Source organism: Acanthochromis polyacanthus, chromosome 19, assembly GCF_021347895.1.
Source record: "Acanthochromis polyacanthus isolate Apoly-LR-REF ecotype Palm Island chromosome 19, KAUST_Apoly_ChrSc, whole genome shotgun sequence".
Classification (NCBI taxonomy): domain Eukaryota; kingdom Metazoa; phylum Chordata; class Actinopteri; family Pomacentridae; genus Acanthochromis; species Acanthochromis polyacanthus.
The window spans coordinates 9276715-9302415 of NC_067131.1; the positions used below are offsets into that span (position 1 = coordinate 9276715).

The 25701-nt window shown below is 43.0% G+C and overlaps 1 protein-coding gene across 1 annotated transcript; it reads right to left on the reverse strand.

Moving 5' to 3' along the window:
• Positions 1-117: 117 nt before the first annotated feature.
• Positions 118-24931, reverse strand: kat6b (K(lysine) acetyltransferase 6B). The gene is given in 18 exon segments (XM_022198732.2): positions 118-2730; positions 2733-4247; positions 4398-4689; positions 5548-5817; positions 6238-6397; positions 6676-6907; positions 8419-8512; positions 9044-9205; positions 9341-9482; positions 9616-9728; positions 11009-11130; positions 13156-13211; positions 13640-13769; positions 14266-14347; positions 14562-14677; positions 17422-17530; positions 21495-22348; positions 24426-24931. Coding segments are annotated over 17 exon segments (5538 nt in total). The 5' UTR covers positions 22113-22348; positions 24426-24931; the 3' UTR covers positions 118-1405.
• Between the last annotated feature and the right edge of the window lie 770 nt (positions 24932-25701).

Here is a 25701-nt window from a genome sequence, read left to right on the forward strand (position 1 = left end):
TACTTTTCTGCAGAGAAAACAGCTGCCGGGATTAACAGAAACCTTCGAAATCTGTCAATGCATTGTGCAACACGCCTCAGGGTAGCAAACGTTTCAAATTAAAGGAGAACAATCAAGTACATGGTCAATCATAATTTATTCTTATGCTAAAATGTACAGCATTTTTAAGTGACTGACAAAAAGAGGAAAGTCATAAATACAAGAATGTCATTCTGTCCGATTTGTGTGCACATAGCCAGGTATTTCCCCCCTGTTCTTACCAGCAACTCTGTACAGGTACAAAGGCTACAAAAGAGCAATATAAACAAAAACACAAGTACAAGTTGCGTTTTACATGCAATCCATTAGCTTAGTTTGGTCTATTCACAGGCTCTATTCTTCTACACTTCGGTAAAATATAAATCCAACATTTTATAAAGATAGAAAACAAATCTACAGATGGAATGAAAACGTAGCTTTAAAGGCATTATGTAAAATATCGACTTTGGACTAAATTTATATTTTCTTTATTGTTATTCATCATTATAATCATTTAGTTCTTTTAAATTCTGCCACACTTCTGGACATTTTGAAATGTTTTAGAATTTTTCAGGGTACAAACACTGAGATATGCTTTTTTATTTTGACAGAAATCAGTCTGCTTTATTAAACAGAAAGCTGCCTCAAGGAGATCTGTTACAAAAGACTTCAGAATTATACATACATAGCAATAAAACCTCTCAAACCAAACAGAAAACAGGACTAAGTTTACATTTTTTTACATTATTAGAATTAACAAAATATAGTTTCATCTTTCTCCCTGTGGAGGGAAACCTAATAAAGGCCAGATATTTTTAAAATGGCTTGCTATTAAGCACAACACTTGTACAGTACTACTCAATGCACTGTCACTAACAGAGACTGAAGCATGCTAGTTGTCACTTTACAAAATAAGTACAATAATTTAAATATACAAAGGCATGAGTATAGTACAAACTAATTGTCAGCACTGTTAGACAGGTACACTGAACAGGTTCAAACAGCCACTAGCTCCACTTGTAGCAGGCACATTAAATGGCTTCATTTGAGGCTGCTACACGACTGCAAGACCACTGATGAAATCTCTACCTCTGAGCTCCGAACCCGCCTGGCCTAAAGACACGTCAGAGACACTAACACTAATTAAATAGATTTTCATCGTAATGATGTAAGGCTTCCCATCTGGAGGAACAAAAATACTTTTCAACATTAGCTTCAAAGTTTACTCATTGATGAAAATTTTTGCATTCTTTCCAAGTGCTGCTGCTGGTTTTTAAGTAATAAACAATAACAAAAAGACACCGAGAAAAAGAAAACAAGGCCAGATCAGTGCATCTTTAAACGGCAAAAATGCACGTGAGTAGAACCAGCTCAGTCCTGCGGAGAGTTACCGCCTGATAAAAGGCCCTTTCAGGGACTGCTTGGACATGCCTGTGTTCATGTAACCATGGTGACCAGCTGGAGTGTACACCATGTTGCCATGTGGTGGAGCCTGCATGGGCTGCTGGGGGTATGGCTGTGTTCCCATCATGCCCATCTGCATAGAGTACTGGGGTGACTGGTTCATATAGGCATGGTTGCCATGGTAGCCACTGTTCATCATGGGCTGGCTCATGCTGTAGCCATTCATGGCGTTGAGGGAGGGCATGTTCATGGAATTGACGTTGTAGGCTGGTGCCGGCATGATGTTCATGTTCATGCTCATGCGCGGCATGGCGGCCAGCGTCCTGGATGGCGCCTGCATGGCGACAGTCTGCGGAGGCCGGGCGTACATCTGCTGCTGGTGGTGCGACAGCGGGGCCGACTTGGAGCGAGCAGAGATGTGATTCTTCGAGGCCATTTGGGGCTGGATCCGCTGCGACGGCGGGATGCCCATGTTGCGCTGCAGCATCATGGGAGGGGGCGAGCTGAGATTTGGGGGCGGGGTCATGGTGGCCTGCACCTGCGGGTTGGGGACTCGATGTGGGGTCTGAGACAGGGACACCAGGCTGGAGTGCTGCGACGACAGCGACGGGGTGTTTGCATAAGATGTGATGGGGTGTGAGGCCGAGTGGTTGAAAGGCAGTGAGTGAGGGTGATCTATGAATGTGTTGGTGAACTGCTGCAGTTTGGCCAGACTGAGGCCAGATGACTGAGAGTAGTGCCCGCTGCCATACTCCCCCTGATGGTTGATCCTCTCATAGAGGGCGAAATTTGGGTTGCCAGATTCAGGAATGTCTGCCAGCTGCATGGTGGTGGTGAAATTGGTTGGTATGGCACACTGTGCCATGGGCTGCTGCTGGCTGTGCTGACTGTGTTGATTGTGAAGGCTATGCTGAGCATGCTGATTGTGCTGGCTGAGCTGATTATGCTGCAGGTGGTGATTGTGATGGTGTCTATGCTGGTTGTGGGGATTGTGTTGACTGTGCTGGGTTAGCTGATTGTGTGGACCGTGCTGATTGTGTTGGCCGTGCTGATTGTGTGGACCGTGCCTGCTGTGGGAGTTGTGTTGACTGTGTTGGCTGTGCTGACTGCGCTGGCTGTGTTGACTGTGCTGGTTGTGCTGGCTGTTGCTGGGAGGCCTTTCCACCACCACACAGCCCTGTGGCGACTTGACGTTGCAATGCGGCGGTGAGCTCAGGCTGTTCTGCTGAATCATTCCACAGCTGCCAGGGTTAACAGCGGCCATTTGTTGGCTCACGGCACAGCTGCTCTGGGGCAGACCACTAGGGGGATACTGCCATAGGAGCAGCTGTTCTGGGAGGGGCCTGCCCCACAGATGCTGCCCCCCATGGTTGAGTCGTAGCTGCTGGGGTTCTCGTAGTTCTCTGTGGTGCTCTCGATGCTGCCCAGATCGCTGAAGCCGCTGTCCACCACCTGCTGGGAGTGGTCCGACACCGACGGCACATCCATCATGGGGCTGGTCTCCATGTTGTGGAGCGAGGGCACCGAGATGGCGCTGTGGTCAGGGCTAATCTGAGTGTAGCCGCTTTCCAGGATGGAAACAGCTGGGCTGTTAACGGAGCGTACCGATTGGCTGGGATGGGACTGCGCGGAGGAAAGGGGACTGCTGTGGTCAGACTGAGGGCAGTCATCCAGTGAGGTGAGCTGGGGGCTTTGGGCCACATGAGCATAGGGCTGCAGGTTCCTGCAGGGCTCCTGGCTCTCCACACAGTCCTGGAAAACATTCTCCCGCTCAGTCTCCTGCGTCAGGGACTGAACAGCTTGGGCTGTCTCTGAGTCAATCTCTGTGCAGACTGGGGGATCCTCCCTCAGCACGGGACTGAGCGTTGGCCTCTCTGCAGGTGGAAGAGGCGGGTGGTCCGGACAAGGGCTGGGCGTGCTCTCTTCCTCTGACTCAGAGTCTACAGGATTATCTGAGTCTACAGCTGCTATTGAAGCGACTGCTGCTGCTTCGGGTGGCGGCGTTGCTACTGTTGTTTCTGTCACTGCATCCTGCGTGCTTTCTGCAGCAGCAGCTGGTTCCTCTGCACTACACAATACTGTAGAAACGTGCCGACTCAACTCAGAGTCATTGTCTTCTTTTGGATCTAAAAAAGGTGGGGTGCATTTGGGTATGTCTTTTGAACTCTGTTCCAACTCTTCTATGCTGCTCTCAGGTGCTGCCGTCTTGCTGTGACTGTCATCCTCGTCATCTGCATCCTGATCCTCATTCTGCGCTCTCTGCTCATCCTCCTCTTCATCTTCCTCGTTATCATTCTCCAGCGACACAGCACCGTCTGCGCTATGCTCTGCATCTTTGGCTGGGGATTCCTGCTCATGTTCACTCTCTTGCTGGTCATCTTCAGGTGGTTCTGGGGAATCACTTCTGTCCACAGGTGTAGGAGACACAGCACCAGGAGAGGCAGCAGGTGAGCACACCGGAGAGGCCACCGGTGATCCTTCAGGGGAGCTCGACTTCTGGGAGCCACCATCAGCAGGACTTGGAGGCTCAGAGGGGAGTCTGTCTAGGGTCACATCTGGACTAGGCGAGCCTCTGCCTGCTTTGCTGCCTTCATCAGCACTGACAATGTCGTGGTCTGCTTCACCTTTTGCTTCCTCAGTCTGAATGTGGTGCTGCTCTGCCTCCATGGGAGTTTCAGGGGGTGTGTAGAGGTTCAGCTTGAAGCCCATCTTCCGTTCATTCTTTAGCCTCCATTTAGGAGGGCCACGTTTCACTCCTTTGGGCCAGCCTTTCTTCCGTTTCACTGGACGGGGTTTGCTGGGTCTCTTAGAGAGAATGCCAGCTCCTGCAAAACACACACACAAAAAAGAAAAAAACATTTTAATGTTTTGCCATAGAGTTAGAACAAATTAGCTTTACAACATTTTTTTTGTGACAAACGATATAAAATATACAAAATATAAATAAAGTTTTACTACAGCCAATGTAAAAATACCTTCACTCCAGTGTTCAAGATTGTCTTTCTGTGCATTTTTCTCCAGCCTTGGACGACCTCTCCGGCGTTTCATTGGTGTAGTCGGTGTCTTGTCTTTGTGTTCCTCCTCCTCCTCTTCTTCCTCTGTCTCGCCCACTCTGCAGGTGCGTTCCAGCAGGGGCATAGGACGTTCATCCTCTGAGTTGTCGAATGGCTCGTTCAACACCTCTGTTGTCTCAGAGATGGTTTCTGTTGTTACACTGCTGTTTATTCGCTTTCTTTTACGCCCTCTCTTCTTGAGAACAATGGTTCTCTGCAAGACAAACAAAAAAAGAACCCATTAAAACAGAACAAAATCTCCATTGGAGTAGAGTCGTTTTGCTAAGACTGAAAACTAGGGCACTAGGTGGATGACCTCGGTGAGGATCTAGCAGGAAAACATTCAGGCTTCTGTGCTAAATGTAAAATGTTAAAACCACACAGCAAGACTAAATGTTTGAGCAATGCAGCCTGGTGTGGAAAACCACAAATGAGAAAGGCAGAGTAAGCAGAAACCACAGTCTATATTTTACATTCTCCAGTTGTTTCCCACCGGCTGCCTGCGACTCAACCGCTCTCCTCTCCGAAATCCTTCACAAGAAGAATGTGAAATCAATACTGTAACTAATGCACTAAATAAACCCCAACAGCCACTGTCATTCTTTTCTGGGTTCCATACTGCTTTTGGTGAAAAGGTCTCCCTGACATCATGCAGCCGCCTGTAATATTATCTCCAGCACAAGGGGGCAGTGCCATATAGACAGAACAGATGTGAGAGGTACAGAGGAGGGCAGTAAATTAACCATGACCATTGACAATAGTACAAGGTTTAGCCTGCACAGTCTCGACACCAGCAGTGAAAACACAATCTATTATCTACAGCTGCAGGCACACAGGGAGGCTCCAGATGACAGGAGGAAGCCACTGAACCCTACACTGAATTCATGAATATTTAGCAAACCTTTCCATCTCATCCAAATACACAACACGGTCCTTATTGAAGGAAGATCTCTAGATGTACATCCAGCTCCACTCTGCTGGAATAAAACTCCAGACTATCAATGAGATAATCACACTGGGGAATTGTGGTTGAGAAGAATGATGATTCAAACGAACAAATGCTAAAAGTCACCTTTCTCTTGGCTGCAAGCATTGCATGGGCTTTTGTCAGGATGGGTGGTGAGCCATCAGAGTCATCATCGTCTTCATCAGCGTCGTCGTCACTCACTTCCTCCATCTGCTGGATGCGCCTGCTCCAGGAAGGTGTGGGCCGGCGCTCGTAGGTCCGATAGGGAACCTTGCAGTGGACCTTTGTGAGAGGTTGCCTGTTACTGTGAGTCATCATGTAGCCCTCTCTCTCCTCCTTCTCCCAGCAACTGGCCTGCTCCTTCAGCCGCTCAGCCTGGTAATTAAACAGACAAGACGCATTATCTCTGGGAAAGGCGCACGCACGGATCCAACATCTGAGCAATGAGGCTAATGGGGAAACAAGAGATTGGAATTAACATCATGACAAATGAATCACTGCAGGTTTCTCCTGATAATAAGAGCAGCGTCCTGATTGGATGTCTGCCCGTCATGAAGGAAACATTTCTGTTAAGCGACCGTGGAAAGATTGCATTTCATGGAATATTCAGTACTATCAATTATGTAGTGAACTGATTTAGGGCAATTTTGCACAACATTAGATGCCTGCTGACAGTGAGGATGTCTTTTCCATTAACGGCCTCTATTTGAACTCCCCAGCTAATCAAACAGACATTCACTAACAGCATCGCAGGCATGTGTAAACAAACAGCATCTCTTGAACAAAGAAACCTACATCCATCTCCGCCTCCCTCTCCTCCTCAGACAGCACGGCATTCAGGGTTGTGGAAGGTGTCCAGCGCAGGGCGTCGGGGTCCACCTCATTCTGACGCGGGTTAGCCCTCAGCCTCTCCATGTGCCTCTGAATCAATCGTTCTCTTCTGATCAACACAATCCTAAGTCACAGTGAGAGAGCGCATGAGATCACATCCGCAACACAGCACGCGAGGCGGGGCAGACGGAAGGTGATGTGTGGTTAAATACGAGCACAAAGACGAGCTCTTTGGGACAGCAGGTGCTCCGTGTCCTTGGGGGTGCTTAACCTGACTTACTTCTGTCAATATTCGGCGGCATTAATGGATATGCTGTTAAAAATACCCGCTGGCCTGGATAAGTCAGACAGCATACAGAAGCGGCAGCACAGGCTGTAGGAGACTGTGGCTTGGAAACTGACCTGCCATCCTGTCTGTCAATCATGCCGAGCTGCTGGAGAGTAGCGGCGATGTCATGTGGACACATCCCAGTGGCCCTGCTTATTCCTTTAACACTGATGTGTTTATCTGGGTGCTTATAAAGGTGCTCCAGTATGACACTTTTCCAATATGCCAGGTAGGATAAGCGACCCAGATCTGACAGCGGCTTCTCCGGGGAGCCGGCTTGTCCTTCTTGCCTGGTGAGAAGGTAACCTAAAAAGACACGATTCAAACAAAAACAAAATGCTTTAGTCAAGCCAGAGGCTGCTGCTGGGTTATTTCAGATTGCAATTCAATACCTACACCCCCTCCCTTATGGATTACATATTCATGTAAGGATGTGACACCAAACCCTGGATGGAATTCACCTTCAAATACTATAAAGGGAGAAAAGGCAATCAGCTTTCCACTCCTTCAACCTCTGTCAGAAGCTATGATACATGCTGGCAAGGGCAACAGAGGAGGTTGAAAGAGGGGAGTAAAGAGGAAACAAAGCGACAGAGCGAAACAGAGAAGCAGCTGGATGTCATTGCTCACAGGAGACTGCACTTAGGGGAGATAACGAACAAGGAAAAAAGACTAATACTAATATGTATCTGTGTGTAATTAGTTTTATAGTGGCCCTGTCAAGGGTCATCCATTATGAGCGGCATGAAATTAATTAATGCCTTTTAATGTGCACCCACTACCGAGAACCAAACAAGCAAATCTAATCACCAAACAGTGAACACATAATATTGCAGCAATCACGACAATATTCATTACTAAAGCTAAGAAAAGGAGCCTGTGATAACAAACACTTAGCCATGAATATTCAACTAAATTAATTAAAAGAGTAATTTTTCATTCTGTGTTGTTTTACAAGTATATTATCAATAATACACCAAAACAAAAGAGCTACTCTCAGACCTTTGAATTATGATTTGAAAGAGAACATTGTTCACACAGACACACACCAACGCTCTGCTCTCAGAGCTACCTGAGACAAAGTGTTCCTCTAATACAATCCAATATAACAGAAAATCTTAATCTAAACAACTTCCAGCTCCAAAGCTACATTTTCCAATAAAGCCTTCAAAGAGCTCAGAACTCAGCTGTGTTCAATCTCCCTTAATCCCTGTCTTTGTTATCAGCACACTCTCAATATCACAGATCCTCTCACATCTCTGTGTCTCAATGGTTCCCAAAGTGAACAGGAAATCAAATGCTCCATTACCGCCCGCCCTCACTGCACTCACTTCTTTTCCTTCTCTTCCTCACACACAAAGTCGCCTATAATGACAAAAAACTGCCTGCCTAAACACAGAAATCCACTCAAGGCAGCAACTGTTTTCATAAGTGGACCGCAAGGCTTTAAATATTGCATGTGTTGCATTTACTAGGCTAAAACATAAAAGCAGCATCTACGCCTCATCAAAAGTCAAGGGGAGAGAATTGGAGCCGATTTTCTATGGAAAAAGCTCTTCAGCCAATGCTTAGGTTAAATACTACTGGCCATCAAATAATGTATGCAACCTGAATGTTTGGTTTCCAGCTCCTAATCTTGTGTGATTGTCCAAGCACCGTACATGAATGCTCTTGATTAGGCCCATTCAAAGCCTTAACAAAATAACAGCACCTTGCCACAAGCTACGAGTTCACCCTTTAATCTGAAATTGTTTGTAAAATCCAACGGAAAAAAAAAAAAAGAGTTTGGTGGTCTAAAAAAGCATTAAGGAACTTACTGAAATCAATAAGGAACCTTCCAAATCCTTGCCTTTGGTACTGAGGCATGATCATTATGCAGGAGACATTGTACTTCTGCTGGCAAAGCTTTTCCTGAGGGAAGGAGAAACAGATCAAGTATGTCAGAGCTCTGCTGAAGCTGGCAATTTACTGCACCTGCCATTGTCCTTGTCTAAAGCTGTGCACATGCACATGCACACCGCACACACACAGCGTAACATCTCTCGCTAACAAGTATCATTGTGTGAAAATTAGGAGCGACTAACGATTACTACCATTATCAGTTAACCTGTCAATGATTATTTTTTTTTGCTTCTGATAATTCAATTTCATGTTCAGTTTGTCAGAAGACTGTGACAGTTGCTTGTTTTCCAAATCAATTTTCAATCATGTAAAACAAAAAAGCTGCAAATTCCCACATCTGAAAAGCTGGAACCTAGCATTTGGCGTTTTTGCTTGGCTAATCTAATTAATCATGAGTTGATTAAGCACCACAGTGAATAAGTTCAATCCACGTTGCGAAAATGGACAAATTACAGCGAGGCCTCTCTGTATCAGTATAACCACTCAAAAATGATGTGCGGTATTCTTTCGTTTCCCATAAAATCACTCAGTAATTCTTACCTTGGAGAAATAGCCCACAAGATGACAGCCTTTCTCATCATTCTTTGTAAGTATGTAGAAGAGGAAAGGCTCCACATCATAATACAAGGTCTTGTGATCCAGGAAAAGCTTGGCTAACAGGCAGAGGTTTTGGCAGAATAGTTTGCTGACATTTCCATCAACCTAAACACGGAATAAAAAGAGCAAGAGGACACTGTTCAAACTGTTCCCATTTTTTCCCTCCTCCTCCCAGAACCCATTCAGCGAGATCTCATGCAGCATACAGTTATTGCTTTATTGCTGTAAAGGGAAGCTGACCTCAAATACGGAAAGGTTGTCCTTTCTGTAGATTTCATTGGCTGGCGGGTGGAACCAGCCACACTTCTTTGTGTGTCTCTGGAGAATGTTTTTGCTTCTCATGTACTTCAGACAGAACTCACACAGATAAAGCTTTTGTAATCTGGCGAAGACAAAAGACAGAGCTGTGGTTTGTACTTCAGCATGAGAGATTTTATAAAAGGGCATTGAAATAAATGCAGCTCCAGGAACAAAGAAGGTGGCACTATTTGTCATAGAAAAGAAATCAACATTACCTTGAATACTCAGGTGGGTAAGGTGACGAGTACCAGGTTTGAATCTCATACTTTCCAAATTCAATGACAGCAGGGCATCGAATAGAGTCTGTGTTCATCAGAGATCCAGTTCTCTGTGAAAAGATTTAACAAAGGACAAATTGATAAATATAGTGACCTAGATAATTCAGTGTTACATGGTCTCTTATCACAAGTCCATATAATTGTATTGAGACAAATTCTTATCAGGGCTGTGGTTCACAGTTCTCATGTGAAAATGAAAGATACAGTACATCTGACATAAATCGGTCACTTAAATAACATAATGTAGTCCCTCCCAATACCAGAGGAACTGCCTGATCTGCTGGCTTTCATTGCCCAATCAGTTTTTTTTAGAGAGTTCTTTTTATCAGTTTTCCTGAAAGTCTTAAAGGGTGTCTATGTTCTATCTGTATCTACTACCATAATGGTAAAACATGAGCACTGGATCATTTTAACTATATAAGACAGGAATTTAACAATTACAGATACGAGTCTCAGCTATGAATATGCTGCGAATACCTGGCTAACAGATTAAACAATAATTCAGGCTGATTAAATGAATTAGCACAGTTGTACACATATAAATGTTGAAATGAAGGATGGGACTATTTTGCATTTCAGAAAACCAAATACCCTCTGTGAGAAAATAAATCATGTGATCGAGGCTAATGGAACAAAAGATAGTCTGAAGTAGGGATGGGTGTCGTTAGGTTTTTCATGAATCCGATTCCGATTCCGGTTCTGCTTATTGATTCCGGTGCCAAACGATTCCTTAAAACGATAATCGTATTAAGGAATCGTTTGAAGAAGGGCGAGGGCTTAACCTAAAAGAACGTTTTCTTAGCCTGCTCGGTTATTTTAAAAGTTACTCAACACTGAATGGAAACAGGACAGCGAAGCACGCCTGGAGATAACTGATAATTACAATGAGAACTGATGATAACAGATAATTGGAATAATACATGGTAATGTCAGAATAAGTCATGGTTCTGCTGTTCAAAGTTCTGCCTAATGATATAATACAGCGCTGTGTGGCTCCCAAAATCAAAATTATCCTGCAAAGTTCTAAGAAACTAAATAAATGCTGAAAGCAGTCTGATTTTTTTTAAAATAAACAACTGTCAGATATTTTTTAGAACGGTCACTGAAAATTTTTTATATTAAAATGGATGTAAAATAATGAAAATATTTGGAATAAAAGTCTTTTACTCATGAGTTTACCTGAATGAACTGGCATCATATATTATCACTAAATGACTCTGTTGTATTTGTCCTGCAATTATTTGTTCTTGGGAGTATCAACATATATAACAGAATGAAGTTGCAAACTTTGTACTCTTCTAGATTTTTTTTTTTTACTGAGTTCTCTCACCTGAGCAGCGAGTTCCTGGACATGTGTGAACGTCTCAATGTCCTCCTCTGTGACGTGCTCTCTGGACATGGCCACATATTCTGCCCGGGCCTCCTGCTTCACATGCAGCTCCCCGTTGTGGCCTGTTACAGGCACAATAACGCAACATCAACACATCAGACAGCACATCAGCACCGGCCTATTTGAAGCAGCCGTGGCTGAATAATCTCATAAATGCATTCTATGCAAATGTGGTTATACTGTGAGTACTGCTGCTGAGCCTGTTTGAGGCTGTGTCTCTGAGGAATTTCATAATGTATCATCTTTGCATGTTTATATGAAAATCCCTAATGTAATGAAGTGAAACTAAATCACTCTAATTGCGTAACCGCTTTCATGTGCTTAGTCATCCACCAAGACAGTTTCCCATGAATTAAGAAGCAGATGCAGTGAAGGGAGCGAGTGTCGACATGAAAAGCAACTGATGTTGGAAAGCAGGCAGTAATTTTATGAAAGACATCAACACCATGACTTAACCACCAAAACAAAAACCCATTACAAGTGGAAGTGATGTGTCATTAACATATTTATGGAAATGTACTGCTGGAGTAAGTAGTGTTTGTGCAGGATATTGTTTAGAACTTCTTGAAACATATATCTGTTTTTTCTACATGTTATTTTTTTTAAAACTGTGACTTCTCTCAGCAAAACAGTGAAATGTAAGGGTTACTGCACTTCTGGCTATAATCATCATGTCAGCTCTGAGTCAACTTGGCTGGGTGAATCACTAGGTTGTATGTGTCTAATGACCGCTGGAAGTGAGGTTGAGTGGAGACAGTGATTTCAAGAGTGAGGGTGGGATGAGGAAGAGCGCGATGTGACTACAGTCTCTACTAGGTAGTGATCACAACGTGCGCACTACTGCAGAGGGTCAAGGACAGAGCAAGGAGCAACATGAGGGAGTTAGTGGGCCATGCACTATGACAAAAGCCAACGGGCGAGAGGATGGAAGCCACGTAAAGTCCGCAGCCAAGTCAAAACGCAACGAAACTGTGTTAATAAACTAAAAGAATTCAAATTAAGAAGGAGATTAGTAGACTGTTAGAATGTTGAGGGTGTCTTCTCAAAGAAAAGATTAGCTCTAGGCTGGAAAAAAATAACTGCGAGTGTCAAGCTTTAAAAAAAAAAATCATAAAAAAATAAAGAAGAAGCTTAAAGGTGTGGATACGCAGGTCTTGGCTGGAATTTCGAGCCTTGCTTACCATGATTATTCTCAGGCTTAATTCTTCCGTCTGTCAAGTCTCCCTTTCCTGGTGAGGGGGCTCCCTTCTGAGGGCTCAATTTATACCTCAGCCTGCCTAGCGTCCTGTGCTTTTTAAGGAAAGGGTTACGTTTGAAATGACTGACCATCTTAAACGGGTGTCCTCTGGGTCGCCCTGGCCCTGCAGATGTGGAGTGTAACCTATTTTTATTAAACTCATTCTTTCCCAGGCGCTGGGGCCCCGCTTTGGACGCATGGGGCAAATCCTGCTTATGGGGCATGCGCCTAGGTGGCGCGTAGGAAGGTAGTCTCTTTTTCCGTGACTGTCCCTGAGTTGTATAAATGTGAGAAAGTCCGTCAAAAAGTCCCTTAAGTTGGCTGCTATTGCAGAGACTACTCAGGGAAGGAACACTAGACTGGCTGGAAGAGCTTTGGGGCGAGTTAGCAGAGGTGGAGCTGCTGGACACCTGCAAGGGGGGGCTAAGTCCCGGCAATGAGGAAGCGGGAGGAAGTGCAGAGGACGAGGGGGTTATCTTTTGAGAGGCGTCAGCGGCAAAGGCAAACGGCTCTGGTGGCTTGGACAGTTTGGGTGGACCTTTGTCTCTAGAGCTTAACAGTTTGGCGGGTGACTCTACGGCTACAGCTCGCGAGCGACGGCCCACGGGGGAAGGAGTAAAGAATTTGGAAAGCCCATCGATAAGCCCTTTGGTTTTCTTGTTAACAGTGAATGTAGCTGGGGTGGAGGTGGGCGTGAGGGGGGGAGTGGTGGTGGGAGTGGAAGTGGTGAATTGGGTGGCGTCGACCGCACAACAAGGGCCTGCAACAGCCAATCTGTCTCTGGCGTCCTTCACAGATGCAGCATGACCAGATGAAGGTGTGGAACAGACGGTAATCTTTTGACCCCTACCAGGTGACCCCCTTCCTCCAAGTGCTACCATGGAGCCATCACCACTGGTTACAGACCTGCCGAGACAAGAACAACAAAGTCTGCTGTAGGGGGTCAGCTCTGACTGCCACAAGAGGAATGAAGCTAAGAACATCTATTGAAGTAAGTACTTTCACACATCTCTGAGGCAGTTTATGCTTTTTTTACTTAAATGCAACCATCACTTTTAACTCCACTGCATTTTTCTGACATCTATAGTTACTAACAACTTTGCAAAATAAGATTATATGTAAAAGACCTGTCATCAGCTTAGGAAAAGATGCTATGCTAACCCTTCCAACTACATATACAAAGCTGTTAAGATTAAATTACATGCTTACACACTAATGTATACATTCTATTTAGCCAATGTAGCATCTAAAAGTTGCTTGTATGGTTTTATGTGTTTGCTGTTGTCTTATTTATTATAACTGCCCTACTAATAATCAGATTACTGCACACTCACATTCTTTGTTTGAGCTTATTTCTGGGCCTTCCGATTGGCTTTGCATATCGTCGTTTGATCTGATCGGCTTTCTTGTGCAGCAGTTTCTTCCCATTCTCTTTTGGCCTGCAGACTTGGCAGATCCAGGTTCCTGGAGGGTGTCCAAACATGCAGAGTACAGTTTGGGCGGGTTCATCAATTCAGAGGACATACAGTATATTCATTTGAAACATCTCCTTTAATACCAAGAGCTGGCTAGAATCCTGACAGTCCACAATGACAATCAATTACTCACAATGTGAAAATCCATAAGAAAAACATTGGGTCAATTCTCTGTCCAGCGAAATAGACTTCGTGTCAGCTTGTTGAGCTAAGCTATGTGACTTGTATGAATTGCCTGCCAAATACCCTACTACAGTACGTGCACCATCATTACAAGCCTCGCTGTAGGGTCAGTACTGTAATCCAGAGATAGCAAATCTCCCTGGGGATGCTGGAATAATTTGATATGCATGCAAAGCTCCTAATAAGCCACCGCTGCTTCTCTGTGTGCTGAGTGACAGCCCCAAACGGCCGTCTGTGAAGAAAAGGCTTTGAATTGACAGCAGAGGGGGAAACAGAGAAGCCAGACAGTGTAAACACCTCACCTTTTGGCATTCTTGAAAGCGGCGGATCGCAGCATTCCATGTGAAAGCCCCGATCACATGAATCACAGAATAGCATCTCATCCTGAAAGGAAACAGCAGGCATGTGTAAGGGATGTCCCAGTTGCATACATGTAACACCCCCGTCATTTAAAGTCTTTTAGAAAAATAAACCCAATTGTGCACTAGAGAGGCTTTACAAATCTCAACAAATCCTCAGGGATGCACAAAATGGGATCTACCTTCAAGCCAACAACACTAAAAAATGGTGTGTGTAAAGATGTATGCATTATACTCACAGCGTTTTTCCCCTGTATTCGACAGGAGCTGCAGGTTTTGCATTCAATACACTGCCACCGTAATCTCTTCACATTTGAGGTTAATTCGGGGGAAAACTTCAGACATGATGGATGCCCTTCAGAAGCAATCAAAAATGCATATTATCACAACACATTTTTACAAGTGCGGACTCTGTCATGGAGCTACAGACAAGGTCTCCTATTCGTTCACACAGTCATGTTAAATACTAACATACTGCATCATTAAAAACAATGGTGGGCCTGGATGTCCATAACACTCTTCCCCCCGCCACAAGTTGTGTCTAAAAACAGTATGATCAAACATCTGAGCCGCTAATTACAGATAATTTGATCTTAATGAGGCAGAAACAGTAGCAGCACTCATTCTAATGGAAGCCGATCCATGAAAGTCATGTAAAAGCTTGCCTCCTCTCTCACCCAGCTCCCTCTCATGGTTGTAAAACAGCTGTTTTACAGTGAGAGCACAATTTGTGTACACTATGAGTGGTTAATGAAAACCACCTCGACGCTACTTAGTCAAATTTGAGCTATAAAAATGTCACCAGGAGAACAATTCCTTACGGCATTTAAAATAATTGTTCAAACATAAATGACTCCTTGGCAGAGGTAATTTTATGGGGGGGTTAGCAGATTTGTCTGGAACAAAAGAACAGTAAAGGAAATGCCAACAATCGGCAGCTGGAAAGAGGTTGATCTTTGATCCCCTGTAACTGGAGTGCTCTATAGAGGAATCTGAATTGAGCGAAAATGACTCGGTTGATTTCAGATTCTAATGGTCACTTGGAGCATCTGCCCTTCTGACGGTTGCAAGTAATTGGGATCCTTTCAGCCACTCAATCTGAACATCGTTCTTCCAATAAATCCTTAAAGGGAAGTGAAAATATGGAGCAAGAATGTGACATCTGCCTAACCGATGCTGAGAACTGCTGTTGCTGACAAGGCTGGATGATTTCATGATATGTTGTTCACTGTAAGATGATTTTTTAACCTTTAATACCTTCTTTAATATGAAGTGTTTTCATGCAATGAGGCAAATTAATGAGATGACTGCTTTATAGAAGTATTTCTGCTGAGCTGCATTTTCAAAATATACAGTATATAATGCCATAACTCTATAACAGTAAACACACACACATGTATAACTTGTAAAATAAAATTACCATGATAGATACCATGATACAGTATTTCATCCACATCATCTACCACCATCTATTTTTATTTCTAAGATCCTGTTGTCACATCTTTTGGAAAATAAAAACACAAGGGAAGCAACGGTTTGTGTATTTGTTCCAAAGAGTTCAGGAGAGGATATTCAGTTAGATGCTACACTTCTTTGGTTCAGTATGCCCTCCGATACAAACAGCTACAGTGAGTAAATCTATTTATGTCTATGTACTCATGCACTGGGAACAGATATTCTAGCACGCAAGTTCCAACCAGAAACTTTTGGCAGCTCAACAGTTGTTGTATATCAGATATACCACGCTAATAGTGTTAGCCTTTAGAGTTGGGCAAACACTGTGCATTTTTTTAAAATTATGTACGATGCAATAACTCACATTCCATTTTTAATCGGTCTTTCTGCCACAACCTGCAGCTTCTTTGCTTACAATGAATGGGTCAATTGACCAGCTGTAATGAATGCAACCACATCGTGTCAGTTTTTCCAGTGACACTTCCAATAAAGTTTATTCCAAGAGGATGGCTTTGTCCTCAATGTTAACAAAAGGAATACTTTGTGCAATTCCACAGCTGAAATTGTGCTGCTGGATTTCGAGGTAGATTTATTCACTTGACTTGATGGAAATGTTGTATTTGATTTATCTTATCCTTGAGAGACATGTAGGTTAGAATCTTATTAGTTCTGTATTTTATGGTACTGACAATATGCCAGCACTTAAGTGCCTTAACTGTGATAGCAAGAATTTAGCCAATGAGTGATTGCTGAATGTGTACATTTTTCAAAATAATTGTCAAAAACTCCATTTTACGCATTTCTTCTGTATTCTCTGTTGCACCAAAACACACTGAACCCTAACTCTTAAACCAAGGTACATACCAAACTGTGAATTTTATTTCTTGTTACGCTGTGAATTATAAGAATATTGGATCTTTTTTCATAACTGAAGTTCTTTTTGCACATTTGTGTGATGAAAGAAACTGAGCAGAGTTTATTGCATTCAACACAACTTTAGACATTCTGTATGTATTAAGATTGTGATGGTAGCATTTGGCACGTGACATTTGGTTCAGTAAGAAATTCTCTTGGTTCAGTGCATCCTATGAGCCAAACAACTACTGTCAGAAGTCTATTTATGTTCACTGGCCATGGCATTAGTCAAGTTAACCCTGAAAACTAAACACTATCCTGATGTCATCAAATACGTACGATGTGTTCAGTCACACTTGGTGCTGAGTTTGAGTGTTAATCCTGTATGGTCAGAATCCATGACTTTATTCTAATAATTATAGATATGTTGTACTCGTCTTAATGGACATTTTTCACATACTTTAAGCTTTTCAGATATATAACTATTCTATACACAGCTAAGAGTCTTTTCTTATTGAATACCCTTAACATCACAGTAAAAATATGTGCTTTTGATTTCTATTTTAAAGGTGTCTGTTGTGTCAATGACAGTATTCTGATGTAAAACAACAACAACAAAAAAAAACAAACTACCTCTCAAAATTGCAATAATGAGTCCCTCCTCTGTTCCTCGTATACATTGACACTGCTGCTTTTGATCCTTTGCTAACATACAGTTTAATCTTGTTTACAGTACGTTATGGCTTGTGAGAACATCCAATAACTGGAATGTTACCCAAGGCGACTTACCACTGCTCCCACAGTCTGCACAGGACAGCAGCTCTTCTGGCCGCTTGTCCCGATTTGACTCTTTCGTTCCAAGACAGAAACTGCATATTGGGATGGGGTCGACCCGGAGCTGGGTGGGAACACAAACAGAGACAAACTGTTTAAGAAACAGAGATGGGCACAGGCTGTGTATGCAGCGCCTGAAAGCCTGTTTGTTTTTGGACATTTTATCTTGTCAGGATTTTTTTTAGATCACTGTAGTCATATTGCTGGTTAAGGCAAGAAGATAAAACTAGTGTGTGGATTTAATGAAACAGCTACAAAAAATAAAAAAAACGTACTGGAAGCAGAAGCCCAGAGAATAAAAAAAGAAAAGAGTTGAGTTCTCACAGACTAGAAATGAATAATAAATGAATTTTAGAGTCCTCAGAGATCTGCTGCATTTGAGATCCACCTCCTTTATCCATTACATCTGAATGGGTAAGTGATCTTAGTAATCGTAGTTTAAGGGCTTAATCCAATTCTTAAGGCTTGCACTCCAGTCTGAAAGGATTAACCAGCATGTAATCAAATTACCTCAATAATAAAACATGCACTCATTGTTACTGCCATGATCCACTGTAAATGTTGCAAGTCTCAGAACAAACACTCATTTAAGGGCTTACGGTGAAGTTAAGAAGAAGTAAAATATGAGCTCAAGGTTTAAGAGGATTTCCCCATTGATCACTCAGAATGAGGAGAGGCTGACTTCAGAGAGAGAAGTGGGGAAGACTTAGTGTCATTACTTCATATTGTAATCTTAGGAATCTTCGGTTGAAATGAAGACCAGACTAAACTCAGGCGGATGCAATATGGCTTTCATAAAGTTCCCTTAAAATATGAGATTATATACAAAAGCCTCAAGAGCAGCAGCAAACAACTACGGCTTCTTTCTTCGCTTGAGAGGAAGTTCTTTACGGAAAATAACACTCACAGGGTGTGACCATAAATAACCCACTTCATCAACAGTTTACAAACTAAGGCCTCACCAATTGACTGGAGCCTTGAAGGGCACTCTGGGAATACCCATAATTAGTTCCCAGTGTCTATGACGCAGATCAGCATCCTGACCTTAACCAAATGTACATCTTCCAAATCTCTACTGGTCCTGACCTCCTGCTGACCTTCAGCTGAATTAAAGGAGATGATGCTTTTCTTTGTTCATACATCAACAAACACAAGACAGGAGCATTTTTTTCAACCTGTCACATCATCCAAATGAACCCCAGGGGAAAGTGCAGCAAGGAGGCAGTGGCAATTTGGTCATTGTTCCTGGCTGTTCCTGGCTGTATCAATTAGTAGTTACGGTGAGGGAAAGCAGTTTACTGCCACATCAATGATTACTCTATTTTCCAACCTGCCAGGTCAATATTTGAAAGTGGGTACTGGCATTAGAAGCTGACTGCTGCTCACACAGCTGTGACTATGGACATAACACAAAAAAATCCACTGTGTGGTGAGACTACACCTGTAGGATTTAACACGGTGGCTCAGAGGCGATGCTTGTATTGTATCATGTTCAGGAAGAAAAATAAAAATATGAAGAAAAAAAATTTGCTAAGACATAAGGCAGCCAGAGCCACAACTGCTAACAATCCTGATAAATGAGCCTGGTTATAAACTAGGCCCATTTGTGATTATTTCTGTGTGTATTAAAACTTTAAACTGAACATCTTTGCATTTTTTTTCCTGGTGATCTGACGAGTCAATTTGAAGACAACACATTGGACAGTTCTCATTATTCTTTGAAACATCATAGAATAGCTGTGACGCTACATATAACCTCAGTGTTTTGTTAACTGGACTGCACAGAGTCTGTCACTAAGGGCCTCATCAAACTTGAAATCACATTTGCTCAGAACAGAGATAAAGGCAAAAATATTAGTCCTTGATCACAAGCCATTCTGTGTTATCACTGCTAAAAGAAGCAGGCAAAGGCATTTGACAACAAAGCCTCAGTGTTGTGATTATTTCAGTGTTATTACTTCTCTTGTAGGTACAAAAAGTGCCTGTACATCATTTTTACAATGTATTAACAAAAGGTCTGAAATCTGACTTCTACAAGCATTATACATGAGTGATAAAAATGAATGTAAAGCTTGAAATTAAGACGATGCTCCTGAGTGCTAATGTGCAACCCGAGTACACTACTGATGAAATGTTGAAATGTTTTTGAAGATCGTATGCCTGAATAAGACTCCCTATCATAATCTCCACTGGCTAAGCTGTGAGGTCTGATCTGAACTGAATTAATTTCCATTAGGAATATTCTTAGGCCTGGTGAATAAAACCAATAGCAATTTACCATCTGTACAGCCCAAAAATGCAAAAAATAGAGAAGCAAACACAGCTGAAGAGATGCTGATGATTTACTTGGGGATTCTAAATTAAGTACATTACAGGAAATTATGCTGCTTCAAAAGAGCAGGCTGTCCTGAGTGAGGGGGTGGGGTCCTATTAGAACACTGCTGGTAGAGAGAGAGAGAGCTCAAGTGGTTGCATAACAGCAGGAAAAAAAACTCTCATTCCTTGCCTTTGTTCCTGCCAGAGTCTCTTCAGAATCTAATAAACTCTAAACCAAGACTGCTCTTTTTTACCTCAAAGTATCTCTTATTCTCACACACACACACACACACACACACACACACACACACACACACACACACACACACACACACACACACACACACACACACACACACACCGTCTCGTTGTGCTTTAACAACTGAGCAGAGATGTCTCATCCTTTGAAGTGAATGGTAAACCTGGACTGGGCGAGGTGATGTCATCAGGCTGGGAGCAATAGGTTGAAATGTTCCAAATGGAAAACAGCAGGCCTTCCCTCAGCTATGAGAACCAATGCAGGACACAGTGTCTCTAAACAGTTCTCAGTTTCACTTTTGGCCTGACCACAGACACAGTCACAGTTGTGGCTGCAGTATCAAGGTGTCGCTTCCTGATTATTCACTGTGAAACTGGTGAGGAGCAGGGTGACAGCTCTGTAGCCTGATGCTGCCTGCCTCTTCAGCTGCATAACTAGTGCATAAACTAGACGACCGCACTTCATCTTGATAAGCCTCAACACACAATATGCAAAAAGCCTTCACACCAAACTACCTAGATGACTGCACACTGCACTTTAGGCCACACAATGAAAACTATTTTCCATCAAACACTCTTTTCTGCGCTTGACAGTGTCTTAAAATTGCAAAGCAACTACAAAAGTGCTGTCATTTTTACAGGCATTTGTCTGCAGTGTGTGTTTTTGCTACACACCAGTAACAGAGATACAATCTCTGCAAACTATAAACCGCCCTGAGGTGCCAAAAACAGCAGAAACAATGCAACCTGGAAGTTTGTTTATATGGTTTTATTTCCTCTCTGGGGCATCTCAGTTTGCACAAAGGTCATAACAGCCGCATGTAGTCAGAGAATATTTTGCCTTCCTTTCTCGACACATTCTCATACCCCTTGCAAATTACTGATAAAATATCACAATTCTGTTCACTAATGCCTTGCAACTCACAAGACAGCCAGCCACATCCTTTAAGGTCATTAGGCTAGAGTTACATAACCTGTGGGAAGCCTACAGCAGACTGCCTACCACACACTGTCAGCATGACTTTCTGATTATCCAAGCTCTCTTATTATGGAGACCAACACAGCCCCAAAGGGATACACTCTAGATGGCGTTGTTTCTGACCTGCCAAGCTGGAGTCCTGAATATTAAGACCACAGCTATAAAACTCCTACTGAGCAAATTCATGTCAGTGGAGGCCCAAACTTTCATCCTCCCTACTTAGTGGTGATATCATATTAATGCTGCCATTAAAGCTCCAAAAAAGCCCTTACTTATCACAAAACGTAGCTGCAGTGCATGTGAAAGCTCAGTAAGGTTGAAATCAATTACACATTACCAAGAGGAATAGTTTTCAATATTGTGAGTACTAGGATTTCTCCTTTTGAGATAACAGCAGGAGAAGCCACAATAAAGGTCAGGATGACATAACAATCAGCATGAGGGAATGAGAATGGAGAAGCCAAGGTGTGTGTACCTGGTCTCGCTCATGTGGGAGGAGTGTCACTGATGACAGGACCAAGGGGGAAGCACTTGGACACCTGGGGCTCCTTCCCTCCATGCTGCCATGACTGAGCTTATACCGCGGGCCATTTTTTAACAACCTGCCGTTGTTAACCGACCGCTTAGCCGCCAGCCGCAACCTCTGCCGGAAAGCAGGGTTGTCAATAATGTCTGAGAGGTCGTCCTGGTTCCTCAGGTACCTCTCGATGTTCTTCAGCGAGGAGCCATGGGTATCATCCAGGCCCTCGATGGCCCTCCGGATTATTTTATTCCAATCAATATGGCGCAGATCACTCAAATTCCATATAGATTCCTTTGATGGCACAGACGCGTTTGCAGGCAAGATTGATCCAACTCTTCCGGGATTTCCTGGGTCCTTGTAAGAGGCGCTCCCCTTATTTGTAACCTTGAGGATAGAGCCATCATGAACACTTAATTCCAACTGCTCAAGGACGGTCTTCTTGTCCAGTCCATGCGATGTGGCCACTGCATGACAAATCCTCTCCTCTGAAGGCCTCTGCTTTTGCCTTTTGATTTTCTGTATTGCTTCAAGAATCCACTCCGTGTACAGAGGGTTTGCAAGTTTTACCATGGTTGAACAATTAGCCTCACAAAAACGTGATCCATAAAGATTCCCCCTTTCTGCTGCTGAAACCTGGGTACATCCACATCCTTATTAAGGTTAAAAAGTTATGTTCCACAACAGCATCCACACATTTCTTCTCAATCCTCGGTATCTGTCATTGAACTTGGGGCAAAGTTGGCACTAGTAAATTCCACAATGGTAGCTGACCTGGACTTGGAATTTATCAAAATCCCAGATCAAATCTAAAAAAGAAAACAGAAAATACAAACCGGTGAGTATTTCTTGTTATTCACACTTCATAAACTAGCTTATATCATATTGGATATAAAGGCTAAGCCAGAGGAATGCAGGACTTTTAAGATGTGCTAAAACATGAGAAACAGATGGATAAAAACAGATGCAGGCGCTGTCATGGCTGCTAAAGAAATCACAGTGACTTAATCCTTAGTCTGACACCATAATCCACACACGAAACCAGATGTCCATTCCAAAAGAGACTATTTTCTGAGTTTTTCAGACTATGACAGGTAGCTAGAAACTTCTAGCGACTTGTGGAAAAAGTGTAAACAGTCACCTCGAGAGATACATAACGTCGGTTTCAGATTCATATTCGACATGTTTTTTTGGATTTTTTTTTTTTTTTTACAAACTTACAACTTAACATTCCTTCCTGCGGCGAGCACATTCCTTAAATTTGTCGTGCAAAACGCAGAAAACACGCGAAAAAAAAGCAACGTAAAGTTTAACCGTTAGCTGCCCGCACGAGACTTTTGACAGCTCGACGGCGACAAACTGATCAGCGCGAGCCCCCCCCCCGCTTTCCTCCTAATGACACACAGATAATCGATACTCACTCCCTGACAGCTGCTGCTACACGTCGGAGCCACGACCGCAAAGCCGCCGCCGAAGCCGTTTACCGACGAAAGAGCCCGGTAATAAGTACAGCCGGAGTTGTGTTCCGCTGAGTTGAGCAGATAAATGACAGCGTTGCCAGCATTACTGATGTCACCTAAACAGTCGCCATTTTGTTACAATGTTGTAGTTTACATGAATCCGACATGACGCTGATTACAATCCAATGGAGTCTCATTAAACCTTACCTACACTAATGTGCCCTCCCTAGCAACTTCAATATTGGCTGTAAAGACAAGATCCGATTTCTGGTTTGATAAAGCACATGTCAATCTTTATGTATGAGCTGGGTCTGAGCGGCACGCCACTGGCTGTGTGATCTGTCACTTCCCTCCATTGACCCGCCTCTTAAGGTGCCTCCAGTGATGAATCGATAGCATTCACCTCCAACACTCGTAATATCTCAACTTACCACTCCAACCGACTCCGCCGGTTATTATTAACTTATAAACACGCCATAACGGGCACAAACCGGCGGAGGGGTAATTAAACGGGACGCGTATTTAACCTCATTTGCGGCGCGTTTAACACCGGCCCACCTTTACTTAGATTCCTCCTTGAAACAGTTGGTTACACTTGAAAGTGATTTGGATCATTTTAGACTTTAATTGGCTGTTTGTTAAATCTATCATTTGTTTGCATAAAAACCTGCAAAGGCTCCTGCGTTGATTTAAAGTGGAACACATGTATTTCTATCTTTTTTTTACCCTTGAAAATATTATTAATATCAGGTAGCATATTCAAGACAGGCAAAAAAAATGTGTCTATGCTATCGCCTTTTCCCTCTTTATCTTCCTCTCGCTTTTCATTATTTCCCCGAGAGGTGCCGTAAATTCTCCCGATATTTAACATTTAAACTGGCGATAAATGCAGCTTTAAAATAATAATAATAATAATAATAATAAAGTAGCTCGGTTTCAACATCCGCCAGCGACAAATGATTACCGTCCCGTGTTGCGCCGTGCAATGATGGCATGACCTCTTTATCACCATTAACTATCAAATATCTCCAATGAGGACAAATAGTGAGACCCGGAGGGGAGAAAAGACGTTCAGGGGGGAATACAAGTTAACACGACTGCTGGGAGAAGTAGCTCCTTCATCACTGCTTCTCAATTATGTATCGCTAGTTTCTTTAGCTCCCATTTCTCCGCTCTCATTTTCCTAGATTATATTAGACACACAGCCCTTGCTTGGTCATTTTTTTCCTCTTTTTTCTTTTACCCCGTTTTGTAACACAAATCTGCCGCCACCACCGCCGCCGCTGAGGGCGAGAACAACAAATTAACGCCAAGTTTCATGCAAGGATGAACATATATAACTAGTAGGAAAGAGAGAGAGAGAGAGGGAGAGAGTGCAAAGAAAGAGGGCACACAGGCTACCGTAAATATTTGCTGGTTAGTTTACCTCTTCAAGTTTTTCCCCCCCTTCGGATACTCCTCTTCATTATCGGGGAAAAAACGTCGAAGGAGAAATGTGAAGCGACACATCCGAGCGGTTTCGTGGGATTTTTTGATCTCCTGGAAACGGAAGGCTGAAAAGCTTGCGCCGAGACATGGAGAGGACCTGATAACAACTAATTGAAAGGTTAATCTACATAGCAGCCTGTGACAAAGTGGTACCCTCCCCCTTCTTCTTCTTCTTCCACTGTAGACATCCCTACTTCAGTGTAGTGGAGCGGACCGTCGCCCCTTTAGTGCGCTCCTACAATGATATTGTCAATTTCACTTTTTCCCCCCTCCATCAACACGTCCAGTGATGAGCCAAGAGGAACATTTTTTTCCTCCTTCTTCTCTCTCTCATGTTTCTAGTGGATTATCCTCGGCAGGCTACAGAACATTTTATGTCCTATTAACATCCAATACCCTATGGGCATTTTAAACTTCCATTGATGTGCAGCAGATATGCTCAAAAATGTGATTGATTTGACACATAAATCCACACTTTTTCCCCTCCTTTCAAATCGAGCTGTTTCTCCTCCATGGCCAATATTACCACCCATGGCCGTGAGGGATATTATACACTAACACCCTAATCTGTTAATTAACTTCACCAAGCCCAAGGAAGAGCAATAGTTGCTAGCAATAATGTAGATCATTAAATTTTCAGTTTTTAGATTCGCACTCCCCTCGCTCATTCACCAACTCTTTAGCAGCATTAGAAATGCCAGAAAGCTCATTTTTCATGCAGTAATACGGATGTAATTAGAGAGATAATTGGTAACTTCCCATCAGATTATAAACACACACAGCACTGTACAAGCAGCTTTTTAAAAAGATCTCAAATGAAAACATTTAGCCCTTGTAAAAAGACACATTTGATGGGTAATTTGATTTGCATTCATTTAATCCACGTGTTAATAGTCTTGTCAATTTGCCATTATATTGCATCTTCATCAGACGCTCTTCTCATTACCTTGATGACCTTGATGTTTTCTATTGACCTGCGCGCATTTGCCCCATTATATCATTCAGCATCTTCCTGCCATTCATTTATTTTAATCTACTTACTGATAATTTGCCATAAATGTGTGCAAATAGAATGCCGTTTCATGCAGGTGATGTCGGAGGAGAGGAAATGAGCGAAAGCAGGTGAAACGTGAATAAAGAAGTGTTGGGATTTTTGATGCTTTGGTGTCATGATGGAGGCGCTGACCAAAACCTGCCTGTGTCTGGTTATAATG